General features: G+C 37.9%; 2 protein-coding genes across 4 annotated transcripts; both read left to right on the forward strand.

Moving 5' to 3' along the window:
• The first annotated feature begins 1,060 nt into the window (after window positions 1-1,060).
• Window positions 1,061-7,906, forward strand: rnf167 (ring finger protein 167). The gene is made up of 10 exons (XM_008427630.2): window positions 1,061-1,468; window positions 3,023-3,148; window positions 3,230-3,310; window positions 3,408-3,536; window positions 3,615-3,702; window positions 3,986-4,076; window positions 4,243-4,348; window positions 4,960-5,053; window positions 5,363-5,443; window positions 5,588-7,906. The coding sequence occupies exons 2-10, from the start codon at window positions 3,044-3,046 to the stop codon at window positions 5,983-5,985; spliced, it is 1,173 nt and encodes a 390-aa protein (XP_008425852.1). The 5' UTR covers window positions 1,061-1,468; window positions 3,023-3,043; the 3' UTR covers window positions 5,986-7,906.
• A 3,841-nt stretch (window positions 7,907-11,747) lies between these two features.
• On the forward strand, window positions 11,748-21,047 carry srrt (serrate RNA effector molecule homolog (Arabidopsis)). Of its 3 annotated transcripts, XM_008427631.2 has the most exons (20): window positions 11,748-11,830; window positions 12,437-12,555; window positions 12,702-12,830; window positions 12,909-13,055; window positions 13,284-13,472; window positions 15,214-15,383; window positions 15,970-16,154; window positions 16,229-16,339; window positions 16,431-16,590; window positions 16,672-16,820; window positions 16,907-16,968; window positions 17,638-17,716; window positions 17,901-18,089; window positions 18,205-18,375; window positions 18,523-18,676; window positions 19,782-19,975; window positions 20,105-20,261; window positions 20,391-20,483; window positions 20,562-20,664; window positions 20,759-21,047. In XM_008427631.2, the coding sequence occupies exons 2-20, from the start codon at window positions 12,437-12,439 to the stop codon at window positions 20,832-20,834; spliced, it is 2,637 nt and encodes an 878-aa protein (XP_008425853.1). In that variant the 5' UTR covers window positions 11,748-11,830; the 3' UTR covers window positions 20,835-21,047. The 3 variants fall into 3 exon arrangements, with proteins under 3 accessions (XP_008425853.1, XP_017164177.1, XP_017164176.1); XM_017308688.1 differs by lacking the exon at window positions 11,748-11,830 and having other exon boundaries at window positions 20,737-21,047; XM_017308687.1 differs by lacking the exon at window positions 11,748-11,830 and having other exon boundaries at window positions 18,211-18,375.
• Window positions 21,048-21,106: the final 59 nt, after the last annotated feature.

Below are 21,106 nucleotides of genomic sequence, written 5' to 3' on the forward strand. Positions count from 1 at the left end.
TTCCAATTCGAAGTTGTTCGTAGTATCGTGCAAAGGTAAAGTTATTTCAAACAGACACCCTTTGGGTAAAGCTGTGCACAACTGTAATCAATATAATCAATGAAAACTGAGAGAAACTGTTGTGAAATGAGGATTTTTCAGGAAGGAATGGTAAAGACTGACAGATCTTTAGAACTAGTTCAACATTTTTTGATTGCCTCAAGCAATGAAATGAAAGCCATTTGTTCAGCCTATTCAGCCTACATAAGTATACACCGACATGACAAAATCAAACGATGTTATAAAACAGCAGATAATTGCATGGAAGCAATTGATGCACGTCCAAAAGCATGCAATTTCTTGGAAGGAATTAGAAACTGCTACTGCAAGGCACTAATGTTGTTGATAATGGACTAATATACACCAGAGAAATATACTAATACAATTGAGAAAAAAACAGTAAAACAGTATTTTACATAGGTCTAACGCCAGAGGGCACTGTCTGTTGATTGTTGAATTCAGCGTTTGGGTATTTGACAAAAAGTGCTTTATTATTTCAAGGTTGTTGTGTGTTTTTTTTTCCTGCATTGAATTTCCCTGCATAAAGAGTGAGGTTTTTCACACGCCATGCCTGTAWAAGTTGAAAAAGATAAATGTCTGAAACGCATCATGACCACTGAATGCAGTGAAACTAGTCTTTCTGCCCGTGCTTGTTGAAACCTTCATTTCCTCCGCATTTGCTCTGACTTTCACTGTTTTTCTTACTTACAACACGGTATTACTGTTGTGCTGTTCTCTTCATGCCTATTTACTTTAGAATAAATCTGAATTTCATGCTGGCACCTGTAATTGGAGGTGCCAGCATATTTGTTTTCCTCATATCTCTTTGTAGGTGTGATAGAAATAGGCAAATAATCAGTAGGCTTTTCTTTGAAAGTGAGTACTTTTGGTAAGTAAGGCAATGACCGAGGATTTATTTATTTACTTGAATTCGGAGGTTGGGGGACTCAAAACAATGCATTCTCATTTCACACCAATTGGTGGCGGTAGTGAACGTTTAGTTGACAGACAACTAAACAAACGCAACAAAGACCACGAAGAAGAAAATGACAGAAACAGTAGCAAACAAACCTTAGCAGTAAGCGGCTAATTTAGCTTGTGGAAACTTTAGGTTTTAGTTTCGTCGGTTTTACGTTGGATAGATTAATAGTTTTTGTTAATCTGACTCGGTATAAACTATGTGTACGGGCTCCGGGAGGGAGACGAAAATGGAACCTGTTATCTAACATTTGCTAACTCTAGCCAAACATCGGCAAACCTCAAGTTAATCCTTTCCGTTTGTGGTGTTTTCTGCTGGAAATATATACTGGTGGCGATAAAGCTGTTAAATTGTCCAGGAATAAAGGTCTGACTCATTTAAGGATTTTCTGTTAGACGGTTTGAGTTTCGATTACACCCCTCGGTGTGGAGGCGTAAACAAGGAAATACGGTGAGTGCCTTATTAAAATATGGCATGTACTGTATTGCTTTTGAAATGTTAGTTATGTACTTTTGTCTCATTCAGCCCACTCCACTTTTAAATGACTGTCTTTTTTTTTTTTAATTGTTTTTGATTGTTGATTTAATCTGTTTTTAGCTGCACCATGTAGCACTTTGAGATTTTTATTAATAAAAAGTGCGCTATAAATTAAATTTATTATTATTATTATTATTATTATTATTATTATTATTTATTTATTTCCCTAGATAGCATTATGACCTAAAATACTTGGGTCTATTAAAACATATCTGTTAATTTCTAAGTAACTTTAGTTCGGCATAAACCGCATCTTTTGCAGGTCAACATATCCATACTAACCTGTATTTATGTTATTTTTGCTAACAAAAAGCTTGTAAAGTAGACTGAAAATGCTATACTCTGAGAACCACAATTTGAGCAGCTACTGATACGTATCGGTATGTCTCTATCAACCTTGTACATCTATATTGCATTGTAGATCTGGCTGCTGTATGTTTAGTGTTATTGTCCAGCTTGAAGGCTAACTTCCGGTTTTCTTTCAGTATTGCTGTATGCATGCCATGTAGCAGTTTCCATTTTCTGTTCAAACCAACTTTCCTGTTTCTGCAAGCACACACATCCCCATGGCATGATGCTGCTACCACCGTATAACTGTGTTCAAGGAGATGTGCAGTAGAAGTAGAAGTTCCCATTTTGGTCAAAGTGATCACTGTGATCCATGTTTTAGCTCTTTCTGCTGTATAGTTTTTGGTCAAGAATGTGCACACCACTCCGATATTATATTTGTAAAGTGCTCTAAATACCCTACCACTATTTTGGACTATTTTCTATTGGACTATAAAATACTTTTAGGTGGGCATGTTGAAAAGTGGAACGTAGTAGGTTGTCTCCATAAGTCATCCTTAAGATATAAGTACCTGATCTCACTGCAACAATCGTCTCAGAAGTGGGGGTTTTTGTGCAAAACAGTCATTTGTCATTTAATTTGAAACAAAATACATCTAGAGAATATATTTACATACTGAAAAGCAGAATGTCAATACTGTCTAAATGACAGTTGGTTCAGACTAATTATTATTATTAAGGCCTGCTGTCCACCCCTTCACAGTACATTGTTTGCATATCTGTGTATATTTCCATTGCTAATCGACCTGAATTGTCTGTTTGCCTTCAAATGTTAATGCTGATTGTAAGCACTTCAGTCTTCTTCCTTCCAGCAGAAGAAAACGTAAAGGTTTTTATCCTGTGTTGGATTTTGTTTTGGATTTGATAGAATCATTTTCATCCATGTCACAGTTTGTACAAGTGAAAAACAAATGTACAAGAAGAAGATAATCTCTTGGCACTAAATACCTGGACAGTATCAATCTCATGCTGCCTTAAATTCTGTAAACAAACCAAGAGTGGAACTTGAGCCTTAAAATTAAGTTATTTGATGCCAGATGTTTTATTTCATTCTCTTTTGCTTAGTAAATGTACAAATACTTGTTTATGATTCTGTTGTTCTTATTTCTTGCATTTTAGTGCCACTGAAAACAACCGAGGATGGCCAACCTTGCTGTGTGGTGGAAGCGCACTGAGCTGAGTGTCGTTTTACTCTCTTTCAGCTGGATGTGTTTCCCCTCACCTACACATGCATATATATTTGTTGTAAGTAAAATTAAAGCTTTACATTTCACTTCCTGCAATGACGTGTTTATATTCCACTCATGTTCTGTGTTTGCTTGGCAGCATTATAAAAACCAGACTGCCCTGATGTTTGAGGACCTACCTGCTTTCTTTGGACCTCCTCTTCCTGAAGAGGGATTGATGGTGAGGAGAGAGATTTTATTTATTACTGCTTCCAAATTAATATTGTTGATGTTTGTTTTGTTTTTTTTTGACTTCCTGTTTCTTTCATCCTAAAAAGGGAGTTTTGGTGGTCTCCCATCCACTCAATGGTTGTACAACAATGGATCCTCCTCCTCCGAACTACGACGCCAACACCACTAAATTTATTGCTCTCATCAAGCGCTTTGATTGCAATTTTGACATAAAGGTGAGCCACGTTCGACAAAGAACGATTAGTGATGTTTGTGATGGAATCTGATCCTACGTATTCGTGATATTGTTCCAGGTTTTAAATGCACAGCAGGCTGGATACAGCGCGGCAATCGTTCACAACCTGAACTCTGACCTGCTTCTCAACATGAACTTTAGCAATGGTAAGTGTTTATCTCGCTGTGTTCCCCCTCTGGAAGCTGAAACTTGGGTAGGATAAACAGTTGATCTCTATGAACTCTTTGATTTAAATTCAAAAGGAACGTGTTAACAAATGGATCTCACACTTTATTTTGTGTGACTGATTTAATGATAAGCAAGGAAACAAATGTCTAATTTCAAGTCAAGTTGATTCTCTGGCTGCTTTTAAAAATATGTGCTATCACAAATTTACCACACTTGCATTATTCTAAGTGATTAAATCTTTTTTTTTTTTTTCTTTTTCAGAGACTATTGCAGATCAGATTGAAATCCCCTCTGTGTTCACCAGCTCCTACGCTGCAAGGAGGCTTAAGGAGGAAGTAATTCCAGAACACGGGTGAGGGGAAAAAAAAATAAAACCTTTGAAACGTTCTCTAGGTAATCAGGAAAATGCCAAAGCAGGCGCATAATAGCCAGCATTAGATTTAGACATGATAACAGTTACAGACTGTGGTCATGTTGTTGTTGTATTTAACAGATTATTTTTCTCTGTTTCTCAACAGGGCCTATGTGATACTCAAGCCGGAGTTGATTTTTCCACTTTCGTACTACCTTATTCCATTCACTGGGGTACTTGGGATGATTATTATTGTGATGTGTGTAGTCCTAGTAAGTATGCACGGTTCCTTCTTTGTAATAGGTTATCTTACAGATCTTAAAGCATGTTTCTCTTATTGAACAGAGTTTGGCTGTTGGTGTTGTTTATGTGAAATGCATCTCATACTTGTTTCTCCACCCACTGCTTACTGACGAATAATGTTTAGTGTCTGAGGCATAAAAGAAACACTTCCCTCGTAAAAGCAATAACACTGTAACTGATTAATCTTTCACAACATTTTCTCTCTGAAAGTCATGTTCAATGACTTCAAGCTTTGCGATTTATTGACAAAGGTTTCATGTTTCAGGTTTGGGCAATAAATCAATAACATTATATAACACGATAGACGTTTGATCAATATCAGTAGAAAATGCGTCTGATAGGCTGTTCAATAATTTTCCTGATTTAATGCATTAATAGATGTTTGGTAAATCAGGCCAGATGCTACAGACTTGCACATTGTTTCTTTAAGTTAAAAAATGTACTTAAAATGATTAAATTATTATTTTTTTGCTGTCTTGATAAGCTTTTGTGAATGAGCTACGAGTTTGGTGTAAGTCGGGTAACCGTTAAGTTGTTAAATTTTAGTGTGTGTAAAATGTCTCCTGTCTGTGTTGCTCAGGTTATACGGTGTGTGCAGTACAGAAAACGTCTGAGGAAAAATCGTTTGACCAAGGAGCAACTGAAGCGCATTCCAACTCACAAGTTCAGGAAAGGTAACTTTCCGCTGTAGTCTTTGTACCGTTTTTATTTTTTTGTATTATGTACATTTTGTGCAACTTTAATATAAGGAATTTTATCCTTTGGGACTTTTTAAAGGTGTTATTTATTTATTTTAAGTCTGACAAATCAATTTAATTAGACTTTGTCAGTGCTGTTTAATTACAGTTACATTTCTACCTCAATTAGCTACTTTTTTATTGATATTTTCTTTGAGAAAAGTTCTTAAAATCAGTGACGTTATTAATTTCTTCTTTTCAAGGCGCAAGTCCATTTATCAGCTCCTTGCTTTCCTTTAATTTCAGGAGATGACTATGATTTGTGTGCCATCTGTCTTGATGAGTATGAAGAAGGAGACAAGCTGAGAGTTTTACCTTGTTCACATGGTAAATAATTTGATTTGTGTCATGTTATGTTAACCATCATGTTGTTTAAGAGATTACTAAGAAATCCTCTTAAAGTTTTTTTTGTTATTAGCTTAAAAAATTATTGATTCATTCTTTCTTGAATCTTCCATTTTTTTCTTTTAGCGTATCACTGCAAGTGCGTCGACCCGTGGCTCACCCTGTCCAAGAAGACCTGTCCCGTGTGCAAACAACGCGTGACCCGAAACAACCCGGAGCATTCCGAGTCCGACTCTGAGGAGGAAGCCGGAGGCCGGGGAGAAGAGGAAGCAGCACAGGGCGAAGGAGACTCCGAGCGCACCCCTCTGCTGCGCCCGTCCAACCCCGGGTCTCCGTCGGCCTACTCGGCCACAACCACCACTGCTGCCCAGTGCCTCGTCTCTCCAACCCAACGCGACTCCCCCGTCCTGGGCTATGATGGCTACTACTCCCCACAGGAGGACACTGACTCAGAAAGTGGTGACGGAGGAGAGGACGAGGACGACACAGCTCGGCTCATTGGTAGGAACGAAGTGGTGGTCTGAACTTACCTGCCAGATTGTTAGCCTAATTTTAAACCCAAAAGACGAAAAACGAACGGGGAGGAAAGTTTCACCTGAGCATTCTGCTTCACCATGCTTTGTTAGCTGGAAGATTTATAGTCGGCAAAAACTTTAGTATTATTTCCACATTTGTCGATTTCCAACAAATCTTTTATCCAAACGTCGACAGGAAACGTTTTAGGTGTCAAAGCACAAATCTGTTTCACCAAAGCCAAATGTTAGGAGCTGCTCCCCTTCGATGCACTCAATAACTCTCGCTGAACTACTGCTTGTCACATGTTGTATTCTGTGACTTTATCACACATGACCTAAACTCTGGTGTCGCCACAGTGTAACAGAAATCTGTGTGGTCAGTTACTTTGGTTGAAGTGGTTTATGAAGGAAAGTTCCCTGTTTTAAATCATCTCCTTTAGATGGTTGTTCTACGAGGAGGTGGGTGTAGAGGGTTGTTTATCTTTTTAATTTGACTTTTTTTTTTCCAGAGGACTGGATTTTTCTGTTTTGATGATGGATTATACTATAATATAACATTGGAAACACTTTAATATTGCTCTGCTGCTTTTACATTGTTGCTCACATAGCTATGTGGGCGGTTAAGATTTTTAGCTTTATCCCATTTATTCAGTTGAGTGAACTCAGGTTGTTGTTTTTTTTCACAATTAAAGGTCAGTTGGATTTGTAAGTGAAAAAGCAAGTGCAAAAAAAATACAATTGGGTTTGGTCATGTAAATGTTAGGTTTTTGCTTCACTTTTAATCTTTTGAAAAGCTTAAAAGCCAATTAACTCTTTTTTTTAAACTTATTTTTAAATAATTACAGATTAAGATTTGTGATATTGAAAAGCGTCTTAGGGAAAAAGTGCATTGCCTTTCATCAGCCTTGATGTTCATGTGTGTGTTGTTTCTAACCCGAGTGGTCGAGATAGACACTCCTTTCTCAGTTTTTATTTTGTTCTTGTGTCTTGTTCTGTAATCTAATATGTTGTTCCCTACCTTTGTGTCTCTTTGTGTATCTTTACTTGTAGCCTAACATCAGGACAGGACTAATCAAATTAAAGTTGGTGAAAGACGGCCTTTTTGGGGTTTTTACTGCTCATTTATGTAAAACGCCTCACAAGTGGAAGTCCTCAGTGATTTTGGCCATAGTGTTTTTATTCCTAAAATTAAAAGAAAAAATCATGAAGATTAGCTCTAAAGTTAAAATTATTGAGTGCTGTTATAATAATTTGTTCTGTATGACTCTAAAAACATGTAAACAGGGTTTTTGTGATTATTTTTGCTTTATTTCTAACATAGTCGCACAGATATGCTTTACAAGTTTTGATTTTTCAATAAAAGAATTAGTGCAATTATTGTGTCATTTGATACTGCAAGTCCATCAATCTTAAGGCAGAGGAAACGCTACATATGATGGACATAAATTGTGAGGATTAGCTTTCAGTGGGTAGAGCATGAAGGGGCAACAACAGAACTGTGGATTATTAACATTCCTTCACATTGTACTGCCCAATGATCCTGCACTGTTAAGGATTGACTTGGATCTGTTTTAAGAATCACAATATGCTTCAAATTTTCTTTTGTACTGTACATTTTCTGCTATGTCTGTTAATGGAAACAAATGGAAATGGCTGATTTTCAAATGTTAATTATTACACTAATACACTTTTTTTATTTTAGAATGTGCCTAGGTTGTCAGACTGTACATGCACAGTGTACAAAATAAGAATGAGAATCCATAAATTCTCTAAAGGTCTGTGAGAAGAAACATGAATTGTTTATGACAGAGTAAGAGGAAAAGAGATGGGACTGCTGCCATAATTTGTTGTAATAAGGAAGGTTGAGTAATTTCTCTTTACAAATGCTCATTGACACAATTCTTGATAATAAAACCACTTTGAAAAATAATTCTTTGGAGAGTGTTATTATTCAGGGAGTGGAGCTAGTGAGCTCCACTAAAGTCGTAAAGCCAAAGTACGACTTTAGTAGTCTTGAACTTTTTCACTTCTTGTTTCCCGTCTCAAAAGCACTTCTCCGTCTTCTACATTTGCTGCCTTTTAGTTGCTGCTGATTGGCAACAAGTAAAAGTCACTACAGTGCATAACCAAGAAACTTTCAGCAGCAAAACAGGAGTCACAGATCAACGAACCAAACTGACACTGTGAGAAACGGTAATTAGTAACAGTAGCATGCATTAATTCAATACCGTGCTGCAAATTAAAACATTTTCATTGTCCTTGTGCAGGTCTGAATCAGCTGAACCTGAATGAGTCAAGGGTGGCTTGAAGAAAAGTAATAAAACGCTAAAGCTTTGTAAAGCACAGCTCACCTAAGAGAATATTTCAATTAATTAATGGCCTTTGAAAGGAACTAATTAGAGCTTGGCACCTACCTGAATGAAGTATGCTCCACCTGTGAACACCAGACGAACAGAAACAATATCAAACCATGGGAGCTAAAAATATGTGTGTGTGTGAGTGTAAAACATTGTATTGACATACATGTTCTTCAATTTGTCATATTGTGATTACAATTAATTTATGTATTTAGCGGGGTTTAAAAAGACTGAATATTTTGCAAATAGTTCAAATAGTTCTATGGTAGAGCAACACTTAGTTGTACTTTTTTCTAAAGAAAGGACTCCCCTCCCCACCAGGCTAACCTGTAAGCTAACTCTCCGCCTAGCTTACAGGCTAGGCAGAGAGAGCTTTATTCAGAAAAGCAGTAATGAGAAACAGGATTATGATAATTTTGGAAAGCTTCAAATATTCACAGCTTGCATGAGTATCTATCAAAAGGATAACTATTTACTTTACTAATTTGTAATTTGACCTTTAGGGAAGAGTAGCCAGAAGGTCTCTAGGCAAAGTGTGAAAATTGCTGTTGTGACAGAAGACCAATCCAATCTGAATTAGCTTGAACTATTTTTCAAAGAAAAACAAGATGGATTTCAGTCGCTTTTTAGATTTCCATTTGTAAATATTACTAATTGAATCTTTACTAATGGAAAGCTCACCACTTTGTGTTCGCCTTTAAATCTCAGCAAAATACATTGAAGTTCATGGTTGTAGCGTGACAAAATGTGAAAAGGTTCAATGCTTTTGCAAAACAATTTCATTTTGTGAATGTTATCTCAGCTATATTTTGGTATTAAGGCTGACTTATATTTTTGCTTTAAAGAGCTATACAAAGTTTCTTGTTTTACAGAAATTGTAATTCATCAAGACTTTTTGCACTCAAGAACCGACTCATTTTAATCATTTTTCATTTTAGCATTTCCTGCACCTTTAATGACCTCCTGTTGTGTTGAAGAAAAGATAATTCATAGTAAATCTGAATGAATGTGTTAATACTCGTAATACTTCTCATATCAAGCAGCTAAGTATAGCATTCTAGCTTCATGACCCCAGGGTTGGTTTTTCTGAGTTTTGTTCCATGTGAACTTAGAAACAAAAGCACAGCAGCACAGTGGACTGTGTCGTCATGCTACTAAACCATAAAAGCCTATAAAGTAACGCTTTGAGAGGACATCTCACCATTGTGTTTTAGAATTTTCTCCTGCCAACACCAGATGCAATGTCTTCATATTCGACCTCCTCGATGAGATTTTTCTGTCTGCTCTTTACTGTAATGTCATTTCTGCCACGGGATTCAAGAGCAATTTCTCTACAACATAACAAGGTAAATAACACGATTTTTTTTAATTATTAATTTGGTTTTAGTGTTTGTGTTCTTCCACACCGCTTGCTCTAATTACAATTTGTATTATAAAGTGAACATCTCAATCTGGCCTTGATTTTGCATAAATTACAGTTTTCCCTGCTTATTATTTTGACATTTCTTCAAATGTGCGACTCAGTTAAAAACATAATTTCCATCACAAAAAGATAAATGACAAGATCTGAACTACTGCTGCAGTTCACCGCTGATGTGCTGCATTTTTACAGGGTTATTTGGATAGTGCTGACCCTAAGCAAATGAGCTCCACTCCCTGGGACGTCAGCCTGGCAGTCGGAGACGACTTCACATTTGGCTCGAAAGATGGGCAGGAATTCCCAGACAGGAAACTTGAATTCTTCCTGGACGATGATGCACAGGCGACCCGAGTGTGGCCACGCACTTTGCAGGACCACATGAGGCAGCAGCTGAGGTTCCGAGGAAGGACAAAGAAACAGGATATTAAGCTATTTAATGTATAATGAACGTGATGTGGTTAGAAATGATTACCCATTAAACTGTTGCTTTAAAAAAAAATTATATTCCTTCTGGCTTTTTTGACCCTCATTTGAAAATAAATTGATGGTTGACTACAAAGGGTCAGTAAAGATATGATGTGTTACAGTGTCAGCCATATTTATTGGCACCATTGATTAAAATGCCGTAAAATACCTTCACCTTTCTATCCAGTAGCACAATCTCACATTGTTAATTAAGATAGATTATGTATCTGGGTGGTTTGCTCCATTTTAATAATTTATTTCATAGCAAATTTGCTTAATATTTATTGCCAAAAGTCTCAAGTTTAGCCTCACTTGACCAGATTACAGTATGTGGTTCCAGGTAAAATCCCTGTAAATTTTTGCAAACTTTGTTAGTTTATCTTTTTTGTGGGTTGACAGAAACCTAACTCTAAAATGCCACTTCTTACTACGGTTCTCTAATAGTGCGCTTTTCCTTACCACTGGTCACCTGAGTGTTAAACCTGGGCCTTTGTCCAGCGATGAATGGCTGTGTAATGTCATATTTATACCCAGGGCAAGAGAAAATCCTTGATTGCCACATAGATGTTACCAGAAACTCTGACAAATAATAATAAATTAAAAACTTTCATAGTTACTTATATTTTTAAGAGATTCATTATGAGAACTAAAGATTATTTATTTGTTTATCTACTTCCCTGCCAAAAGCATTTGTCTCTTTTAAGTTTCTGCAAAAAAAGAGAAAAGGATGGGATGCGTAATTGTGGATGTTATTAATTACTCAGATAAGACAACAGGAAGCTAAACTTTTCAAGAACATTTTCATTTAAGTCCACCATTCTTAGTGAAGCAAAACATTTAATTTACACAAATGTCATACCATAAAAGATTTTTTTTTTTAAAGGCATATTTGTCAACAATGTTAAGATGAACAATGGAAAAGCATCATCATCAAAATCTAAAAATAAATCTAAAAAAAATCTAAAATAAATTTTATATTGTGATTTTTAAAAAATATAATTTCAGTTTTATCACACATAGAGTGAAATATTTCAAGCTTGTATGTCTTGTAATTTTGATGATGATGTCTTATGGACACTGAATACTCAAATTATTGATAATAAAAAAAATTAAAAGAAATGAAGACTTGAAATATCCCTATCTGTAACATACAAATTTCACTTTCCGAAATATGTGACAAAAAATACTGAACTTTTTCATGATATTAAAACTTTTGGAGATGTGTCTGTACAGTCTTTAAAGTTGTATTATGAATTACATGATCTTGCGCATATTGAAGCTTGTGAATTATGCAAACAAAATTAACTTTAGACATTTGAACTTCAGTTTTTACCTATTTAATTACTAAAAACTGAAATGTGTCAGCTAAGCTTTATCATTTTGTCTACAATAAATAGAAACATAATTTTTGACATGTATAAAAAATCTGTACAGATTGATTTGGGCGGGGTGGTAAAATTGTTAACGGACTGAATGAAAGTAAGATAAGTAGAAAAAAAAAGAGAAAGAAAAAACAGTAGCACTCCAAAACACTAGATGGCGATATTTTTACTGGTATCGTCGAAAGCGAGTTCCTGTTGCACAAGACGGCGAGACCGAGCAGGAAAAAGAGGTGAATATCATTCAAACAAATGCATTGCAGTATATTATTATGTTTGGTGTATTTGATTATTTTCACGAATTTCGTAATGATGGTTAGACAGCAAGCTTTCGGTTTATTCGATTGAAAATCGAGCTAAGGTTGTATTTTTATAGCTAAGTTTGAGCATGTAGCATGTTAGCATTTTAAGCTAAAGTAGCCTGGATAGCCTTAGCCTCAAGAAATTACTTTTTATCTAGCTTTTTATTTTTAGGATATTTGCTACATTTTCGGTTATTCTATGTCACATTATTATCTAGAATTGTTTATGTGTTTTTCAATGTATACGCTTGTATTCATTCAAAGAGAACTTTGCGCCAGTTTGGCTTTAGCTGTCGGCTTTGTGTAACCAGCTTCCTTTGCACCAGTTAGACGCGAGATCAGCACGAGTTTTAAAGAGGAGCACGAGTTTTAGTGTTTGCTTCGCAAATCTCTTTTGTAATTTCAGGCCCCAGTTAATAAATTATTGAGCTGGATAAGCTTGTGCGCGCTTCTGACGTTAGAGCTCATTGTCCGAAATGTCATTCATTCCCGCCGCTGTTTATGCTGAGGGGTTAATTTGTACTCCTTTCCTACGAGATGGGAGACAGCGACGATGAATACGATCGCAGGAGAAGAGACAAATTCAGACGGGAGAGAAGTGATTATGATCGCTCTAGAGAAAGAGAGGATCGACGCAGGGATGACTGGAACGACAGGTATGAAAGTGATGAAAAATAGCATCATGCTCATGTTTTGCTACCAAAGCAGCTTTGACCTGCATCATACTATGAGGAGCGCTTTGTTTTTGGACGCCTTTAAAAACCAGTGCTCCCTTCTCATCTTTTCCTTCTCAATATTCCAGGGAGTGGGACAGGGGCAGGGAGCGTCGGAGCCGTGGTGAATACAGAGATTATGACCGTGGTCGCAGGGAGAGGTTTAGCCCGCCCAGACACGACATGAGCCCCCAGCAGAAACGCATGAGAAGAGACTGGTAAGACTGAACATTGACGTGTTGTTGGCATAACATCTTTGTTGCCATTTCTTTAGGATGCTTACTGTGAACTCGCAGGGATGATCATGGAGGAGATCCTTACCGTGGGGGATATGACTTGGGCTACGGCGGTGGAGGAGGGCCAAGCTATGGGCCACCGCAGCACTGGGGCCATCCTGATCTGCACCTGATGCAGCCTCATCAGGGCATCCCCATCCAAGCTAGGTAAGAGAAAATCAGGAAATGCCTCAAGAGTTTCATTTTGTTTATTGCTGTGTAGTTGAACTATTTGGGTTTATGTCAGAGGAATGTCAAATTGTAGCTTTGACTTTCCAAAATTAGCTTTATGCAAGGTGCCATTTTGAGGTTTATACTAAAAACAAGCTTTAACAATAGTTTCTTCATTGACTGGTGGCCTAGCTAACACTCCACCAAACTGCTTTCTTCCAATAGACTCGGGAACATCCATGACATGGATTTGGGTCCACCTCCTCCGATAATGAAAAGCTTTAAAGAGTTCCTGCTGTCCCTGGACGACTCAGTGGATGAGACTGAAGCTGTCAAACGCTACAACGAGTACAAGATCGACTTCCGTCGGCAGCAGATGCAGGACTTCTTTTTGGCTCATAAAGATGAGGAGTGGTACGACCTGAGTTTACCTAACGATTGATGTCTAGTTTCACTAATCATAATGTAGACTTGCTTTAGACCATTGACGTGAAATGTAATAAAATGTAGCTTCACATTCAATCTATAATCAGAAGAATTTGATGGCACTTCTTGAAAAGACGTGGAGAACATTTTATATCTTTTAATTCATTAGCATAAAAACAATCCAASTAACCCTGAAAAACAAAATCTAATGTCAAGAATTGAATGTTTTTAGATAATCCAGTTCTACATTAATAATTAATTAATAGGTTTTCATAAAACTTAGATTTGCAGCCTGAGATGAATATGRAAAATTGTTGATTTTTGTGTCTTATAAACCATTTCTGAGTGCTCTAATTCGCCCACGGGCCACTAAATGTGCTGGTAGGACAGAAAAACACTCCCAGTCGGTTGAATGTTGATGGTGGCTAATGTTTGATATGGAGTCTTGGTGAGRCCAAAATGATAAAAGTCTGTAGCAGTTAGCTTGGAGATTTTGTTTGTTATGCTTATAATCCCGTTCATTGTTGATGGTGGGCAGATAAATCCAGTAGAGAAAGAAATGTGACATCATAGAAATAAATAAWCTTCAAATCAAGAATTTGAAGTTTCTTGAAATTTTGATCCAGTCTAAAAAGAAACAAAGTATGCTTTATTTTAAATRGGTGCTTTTGGATTATTCTTCCACTACATTTTTTTAGTGTGAGGTTGTGCTAAAAATAAAATGCATTTAAGATTTCMCACATCTTCACCAGGGTTGCCATCAAATTTGTATTTTCATCTATATGAAGCATGTATTAAGGATTTTAGCTGTCTCTGTCCTATGAATTTCTTATTTAATGTCATATTTGTTAATGCTTACTCCACAGGTATGATGCAAAAATTGTTCTGTTTTGACCTAACCCGTTCTTCTTCCCTTCACTTCTACTCCCAAGTTGACGACGATTTTTTTTTCTCTCCCCCACAAGAAAACTGCGGGATTCCTCTGCCAGAGTCKGTCTTAGATAGCGAGGGCAAGCACTGCGCACAATGCAGATGCTCTTAGACACACAGTACCAGGGATTTTAGATAGACAGCCAATCAGTCCTCCACACAAGGAGGATTTTCTTTTTTTTTTCCTTTTTCTTTTTTCGGYGCCGTTTTCTTTTTATATTTGGATCAAATCGAAACCCAAAAGCGAATTTGTGTGTGTACAGACACACCACTGGGGTGAAGTGGAGCGCATTTTGACAGAAGAGACCCCCTTCTCCCCCCTCTGTAAATATTTGTTATTATACTGGCAGAGCAAAAGGTAACTGTGGATCACTCAATGATAAACTTTTTATGTGACATTCTGATTCTGTGATTGATTTTTCATAATCTGTTGTTTTTTTCCTAACATTTTTGGTGAGTTAATTCCATGTTTTTTCCTACTTTTACGATTCTAAAAATCATTTCCAGTCTGGACTTAAATGAGCAGAATATGTGTAAATGTATGTGCAATTTAGATTTTGTGTTGCTAAATTTGGYTTTTTACCTCTTCCACCAAAAAGCCCCAAAAAGTCTGAAATTAAACTGTTCTTAAGAAAGATCCTTTTAAACTCATCTGTGCTTTTTGAAATATTTCTGACCCTTCAGCRAGGACTTAGATTTATAACATCTGTTTCTTTCTGTAACTCTGCCAACCTGTTCATCCCGTCCCCTGTCATTCCCCCCCTCTTCTCTTCGGTGGACCCCCCCACTCTGAACGCAGGTTCAGATCCAAATACCACCCGGACGAGGCCAGCCGGCTGAAGGCAGAGGCTCAGAGCGCTCTGTGCAACCGTCTGAACGTCTTTATGTTCCTGATGGAGAACGGCTGGTTTGAGAACGTTTCCCTGGAYATTGAGCAGACTCCTGCCATCATCAAGGTGCTGGACGCAGGTGAGGCTTCAGAGGAAAACCGACTGAATTTTTATCCAGAAACTTTCTTATTTTATGGGTGGAACCATTGCAAGAAGTTCACAGTTCAGTTTGCTTGTATGTTTTTAGTTTTGTTTACGTTTTTAACTCTTTTCTAAAATGTTAAAAGAAACCTGAATCAGCATTTGATGATCTCCAGTTACATATTTTATTATATTAGTAGTTCAAAAGAAAATCTCATATGATCATGGAAAATGTTGAAGGAAGTTTTGGCTTTAGTTATATTTCCTTCCTTGCTTCTTTCTCTTTCTTTTGTTCTTTCTTTCTTTCTTGCTTCCTTCCTTCCTTCCTTGCTGACTTTCTATTCTTCCATCCTTTCTTTCTAAATAAATATTCGTCAAATCATGGTGAACTGTACTATTTTACATTTTAAATGACTGAAACACAGTCGATTATGGAATTGAATCATATTTATTTTGCTGCCATGCTGCAGAGACCAACAGTACAAAACTGTGACGTGCATCAAGTCAACATTACTGCCGTTTATGAGCTCTCGCATCCCTACTCAGACGAAACGCTCAAATGTTGTTGTTTTTTTCTCCTTCAGCTGTGATAAAGATGGAAGGAGGCACTGACCACGACCTCCGCATTTTGGACATGCCGCCAGAAGAAGAAGAAGAAAGGGAGAAGTCCACGTCTGTTTTAGCTGGAGGGGAAACTCAGAGGAGGGAAGAGCTGAAAACAGCYGACAGAGAGCGCAAGCCCTCGGGGGAGAAAAACAAAACTGAGAAGGTGTGTGACGTTTTCTGTTAGCAAGCGGTAGTGATCGCGTAGAGCCGCGGTAACGACGGAGAACTGTGCTGCAGGAGGACGGCGACTCTGCCACCGGAGACCGAGACGCCGCCGCAGATGGGCAGGATAGAAAGCAGGAGGCAGAGAAGGAATCTGTCAGAGAAGAAATGCCTGAACCTAAAAAGGTTGTTCTGACTTCAGTTGCTTAAAATATTTATTTTAAACACAACTAAATCGACCGAACATCTCTGACTTTCTTTTTTTTTTTTTTGTCAGGCAAGAAGAAAGAGGAAGCGTAGCGGAGACAGCGACGACGAAGCGAGCGCCTCCGAGAGCGAGTCTGACTTCGACTCCGACTCCAACTCCGAATGCTCTGACAAACCAGAGAAGAAGGAGGAAGTGCAAGACAAGGATGACGAAGAAGAGGAGGGAGAAGGTGACGAATCGAAATCGCAGCATGCGGCTTTGAGTTTCAGAATGCCTGAAATCATCCGACGYTTTCCTCCGATGTCTGCAGAAGACAAACCGAAGGAAACCTCCAAGGAGGAGAAGAAGGAAGAGAAGAAACCCAAAGACGACTCGCCCAGACCACGACCGCTGCACAAGACTTTCTCCCTGTTCATGAGGAGCATCGCTCCCTCCATCTCCAAGGCTGAGATTATCGCTGTAAGTCAGAACAGCACAGACGTTATTTATTGTCTGAGCCCTGATTATTGGTCGTTGTATGAACTGTTTTTATTTTTACCCCACAGCTTTGCCGACGATATCCTGGGTTTCTGCGCGTTTGCCTTTCTGACCCTCATCCAGAGCGCAGGTTGGATTAAAGAACTATTCCTTCCTAATTTGTTGTTTGTATACCTTAAGCTTTTCCACGTTCGTTACTTTACACACAATATTTATTGTGTTTTGATGGGATTTATAGTGTTGGACACAAAGTAGCGCTTACTTTGAATGTGGTTGGAAAATGRTGAAWACATTTTGTTTGATCTTTTTTATGATAAATCAGAATCTGAAAAGTGTGGTGTGCATTTASTTGGATACCTCTAYMTGAACAGAAGTCAAATACTAAATGGAGTCCTTCTTTTTTATTACGGTATAAATCCAGAGAGGAGAGAGCTGGAGGCAGGAAAACGACCGTTAACATCCAGCTGGATACAATGGAATAGTTTACATCACAGCAAATTYATGAGTTAGAATGGTCCAGTCAAAGCAAATATCATAGAATGGACCAAATCAGTGGTGAGACTTGATAACAGATATTCACAGATGCTCTTCATCAAGTCTGATTTTAGGCTGTTTTGCAGAAAAAAAATACATTGAAATTCCCCTGTAGGTGTTTCACGTTTTCACTTTGTAATTATTCACTCCTTTGTGTTAATCTTTCATATAACACATCTGGGAAAACTTCCTGTTGCATGGCACTTTATGAGGAGAGAAAATGGACACGGTTATGCTCGATGTTTAAATCAAATCTGTTTTTCAGGTTTTTCCGGCGTTGCTGGGTGACCTTTGATCGCAGCGTCAACATCAAGGAAATCTGTTGGAACCTCCAGAATATACGCGTAGGTGTTGCCTAAAGTTATTCAAATCGTTTTGTGTTACAAAATGACTTTATAAAATGACAGATTAGTTGTTTTTATTATCATTTTCAAGCGATACGTACGTCAGTGTCGGCTGTTTTTACTCCTTTACCCAAAAAGCCTTCACTGCTTCTCTAAAGTTTGCTCCACTCTTCTTTCGTAAAAGCTCAGAGACTGCGAACTGGCACCAGGCGTGAACAGGGATCTGGCTCGGAGGGTCCGCAACGTGAACGGCATCACTCAGCACAAGCAGGTGCTCCGCAACGACATCAAGCTGGCTGCCAAGCTCATCCACGCATTGGACGAAAAGGGCGATCTGTGGAGCAGAAAAACTCAGGGCGCTCAAAGCACCGAGGTTCCTGTCGCAAAGATTCTAATTTTCTTTTCATACGCGAGCGAAGTTTAATGCATGATCTTCCCTCTGATGAGCTATTTGGATGTTTTTTTTTGTTTGTTTTTTTTACTTGAAGTTGCAGGCTCAGAACCCCATCTTGAAGAATATCACTGATTACCTGATTGAGGAGGTGAGCGCTGAGGAAGAGGAGCTCCTGGGGTCTGGCAGTGGGATGGATCCAGATGAGGGCGCTAAGGAGGGAAACCCTGCTGAGATAACTGTGGAGAAGGATGATAAACTAGCCAAGGTTTGCTTTTTTTTTTTTTTTCCTTTTTACACATTTTATGGAAAAATAAAAAATCTAAACTGATGTTTATTGAGCATACCTAGCTCAAACGGTCAAAGTTAAGTAACTTAAAGCTTTACATGGATTACTTTTTTTTTTTTTCCGCAGGTTTTGGACCGGTTGCTCTTATATCTGCGGATTGTGCACTCAGTTGATTACTACAACACCTGCGAATACCCCAGTGAGGATGAAATGCCTAATCGCTGTGGGATGATCCATGTTCGCGGCCCAGTTCCTCCTAACCGCATAACGCACGGAGAAGGTCAGTGTGTCTGCGTGTTGCTGCTCAAGTGAGAGCAGCAGCATGGAGAAACGTTCTAAATGAAACCGAGAGATAAATTCTTCCAGTGATTATTGTGATAAACGGTAATATTGTTGTTTTGAGACCATTTTCAAGTAAAATATTGATAATGATACATTGATGATGCAGGTTTTCCCTCCCAAAGACCGATAAATGTTAGTTGTGTAAAAAAAACAAACGTTTTCAGTGGATCTGGAAGATAAATAAATATCCAAACTAAAACAAAAACAACAAATTAAATGGAAATAAACATTTACGACTGAAACTATAATCAAAACAAATTCTAACCTTCAAAAAACATTAATCATCGGGGTGGAAATTATCAAGTTTATTTTGATTCATCTTTGATTATTAATTATTGCCTATATGGAATTTCACTGTTTTCCAGTTCTGAACGCATAAAGAAAACGGTAAGGTATAATTATACTTTCAGACTTTCCATCCTTTTTAAAATTATCTACAATTCTCAAAAATATTTGTTCCTGACAGATTACACCTCAAAATATTACCTTTTTTTATTTATTTCAAACATGAAAGAAGTATAAAATCACACATGAACATATTTTTGTACCACAATAATACTTGAACAGGAGGAAATAAGAAACGTATGAACTCCCACCTCAYAAACTCATACCATATATTCAGATTTACTTTGAAATTTTCAACCCTGCTAACTAAAACATTAGAAGTTTGTGAATTTTTGTATTTATACATATAAGTGGGCTGAAAACGAACCAAGATATCTGAACATTTTGATTCTTGAACAGTGAACTTTTTAAACCAATAGGATCAGTTGGAATGCATGTATGATTGAACTGAAATGATTCTTTTGAAAAGAGSCTTGAGACGACATCTGTTGTGAATCGGCGCCAAATAAACAGAAATGAATTGAAATAAATGCTCTGGAACAACTTTTTATAACTGATGCAGTGTTTAACCACTAGATGTCGCCACATTCCTCACTGAAGAGCTTTAAAAGCCACAATGAATGTTTACAGCGCAAAACAATCCAAATTGCTCYAACTAATCTCAAATTTCTGCTTTGTCTGGTTATTTCCCTAAACAGTGCAACAGTGGGAAAAAGTGACKGAGGAAAAGTTGATGCCTTTATTTAGTTTAAAGGAAATCCTCTCTGAGGAAGAGGCAGCGAAGATGGGTCGCAAGGATCCCGACGACGAGGTGGAGAAATTTATATCTGCAAACACTCAGGAGCTGGGAAAGGACAAATGGCTCTGCCCTCTTAGCGGCAAGAAATTCAAGGTGAACGCTTGGAAGATTTAGTAAATGGCTTAAATGTTGCAATTTGATGGGGTTTTTTATCCCCCCACAACGCCAATTAGTGTAACCGCATCGGTTTACGACGCCTGTTTATTGCAAACTGTGCCTCAGGGTCCGGAGTTTGTACGGAAGCACATCCTGAACAAACACGGGGAGAAAATTGAAGAAGTTAAAAAGGAGGTCGTGTTTTTCAACAATTTCCTCCTGGATGCTAAAAGACCGTCKCTGCCAGAGATGAAACTTCCACCTCTCCCTGTCCCTGGCCAAGGTCGGCATACGTCTTGTTAACCATTCATACCCGACAACTTCTCCTGCTACAGTTAGAGCATTGGTCCAKTTCGGTCTAAATATGAAAAATGAGCTGAGGTTCTAATTTTGTTCTGCTTTTGGTGAACAGGCTTGCTTTCTCCCACGCTGCCGTTTCCTCCTCAAGGCCCTCAGGGTCCAATGGGCTTTGGTCAGCCTCGTCCACCTCTGATGGGCTACGGCGGTACGTCGTTACGTCTTCTGGCACTGGGAACGTCAGGGTAAAATTATGATTAATCTTTAAATTTCTTGTTGTGGACAGGCGCTCCCCCTTACCCTCCTAATCAGTTTGGGGGAGGCAGAGGAAACTATGACAACTTCCGTGGAGGACAAGGTGGCTACCTGGGGAAGCCGCGAAACATCAGGTAAGACCACGGCAGAGCTGATGTGTGTTTTGTTTTCAGAAAACTGAGGGATTTCCAAACTTTTGATTTAAGATCATGTGATTTTTTTTCGCAGAATGTCCCGGGGAGATCCACGAAATATAATTGAATATCGTGACCTCGACGCACCAGATGATATGGACTTCTTTTAGAAGGTTAAACTGTTTTTTTTTTTGTTGTTGTTGTTTTTGTCCTAGCTCTTAACTTGTGTTCTGTTCTGCCTGTTTTTTATTTTTTTGTTTTTTGTTTGTTTTTTTTGTAGGAATTACAGTATTTACTTTCTTAAATATTTCATTTTGTGATCATTGTGTAACTCTATGAAACTCCTGTAAACTGATCATCAATAAAATTGTGTTCGAACAACATTTGTACATGTTATAAGTAAATTATTACATCTAATGAGTCTGGAAGGGATGCAGATTCT

Source organism: Poecilia reticulata, linkage group LG14, assembly GCF_000633615.1.
Source record: "Poecilia reticulata strain Guanapo linkage group LG14, Guppy_female_1.0+MT, whole genome shotgun sequence".
Classification (NCBI taxonomy): Eukaryota; Metazoa; Chordata; class Actinopteri; order Cyprinodontiformes; family Poeciliidae; genus Poecilia; species Poecilia reticulata.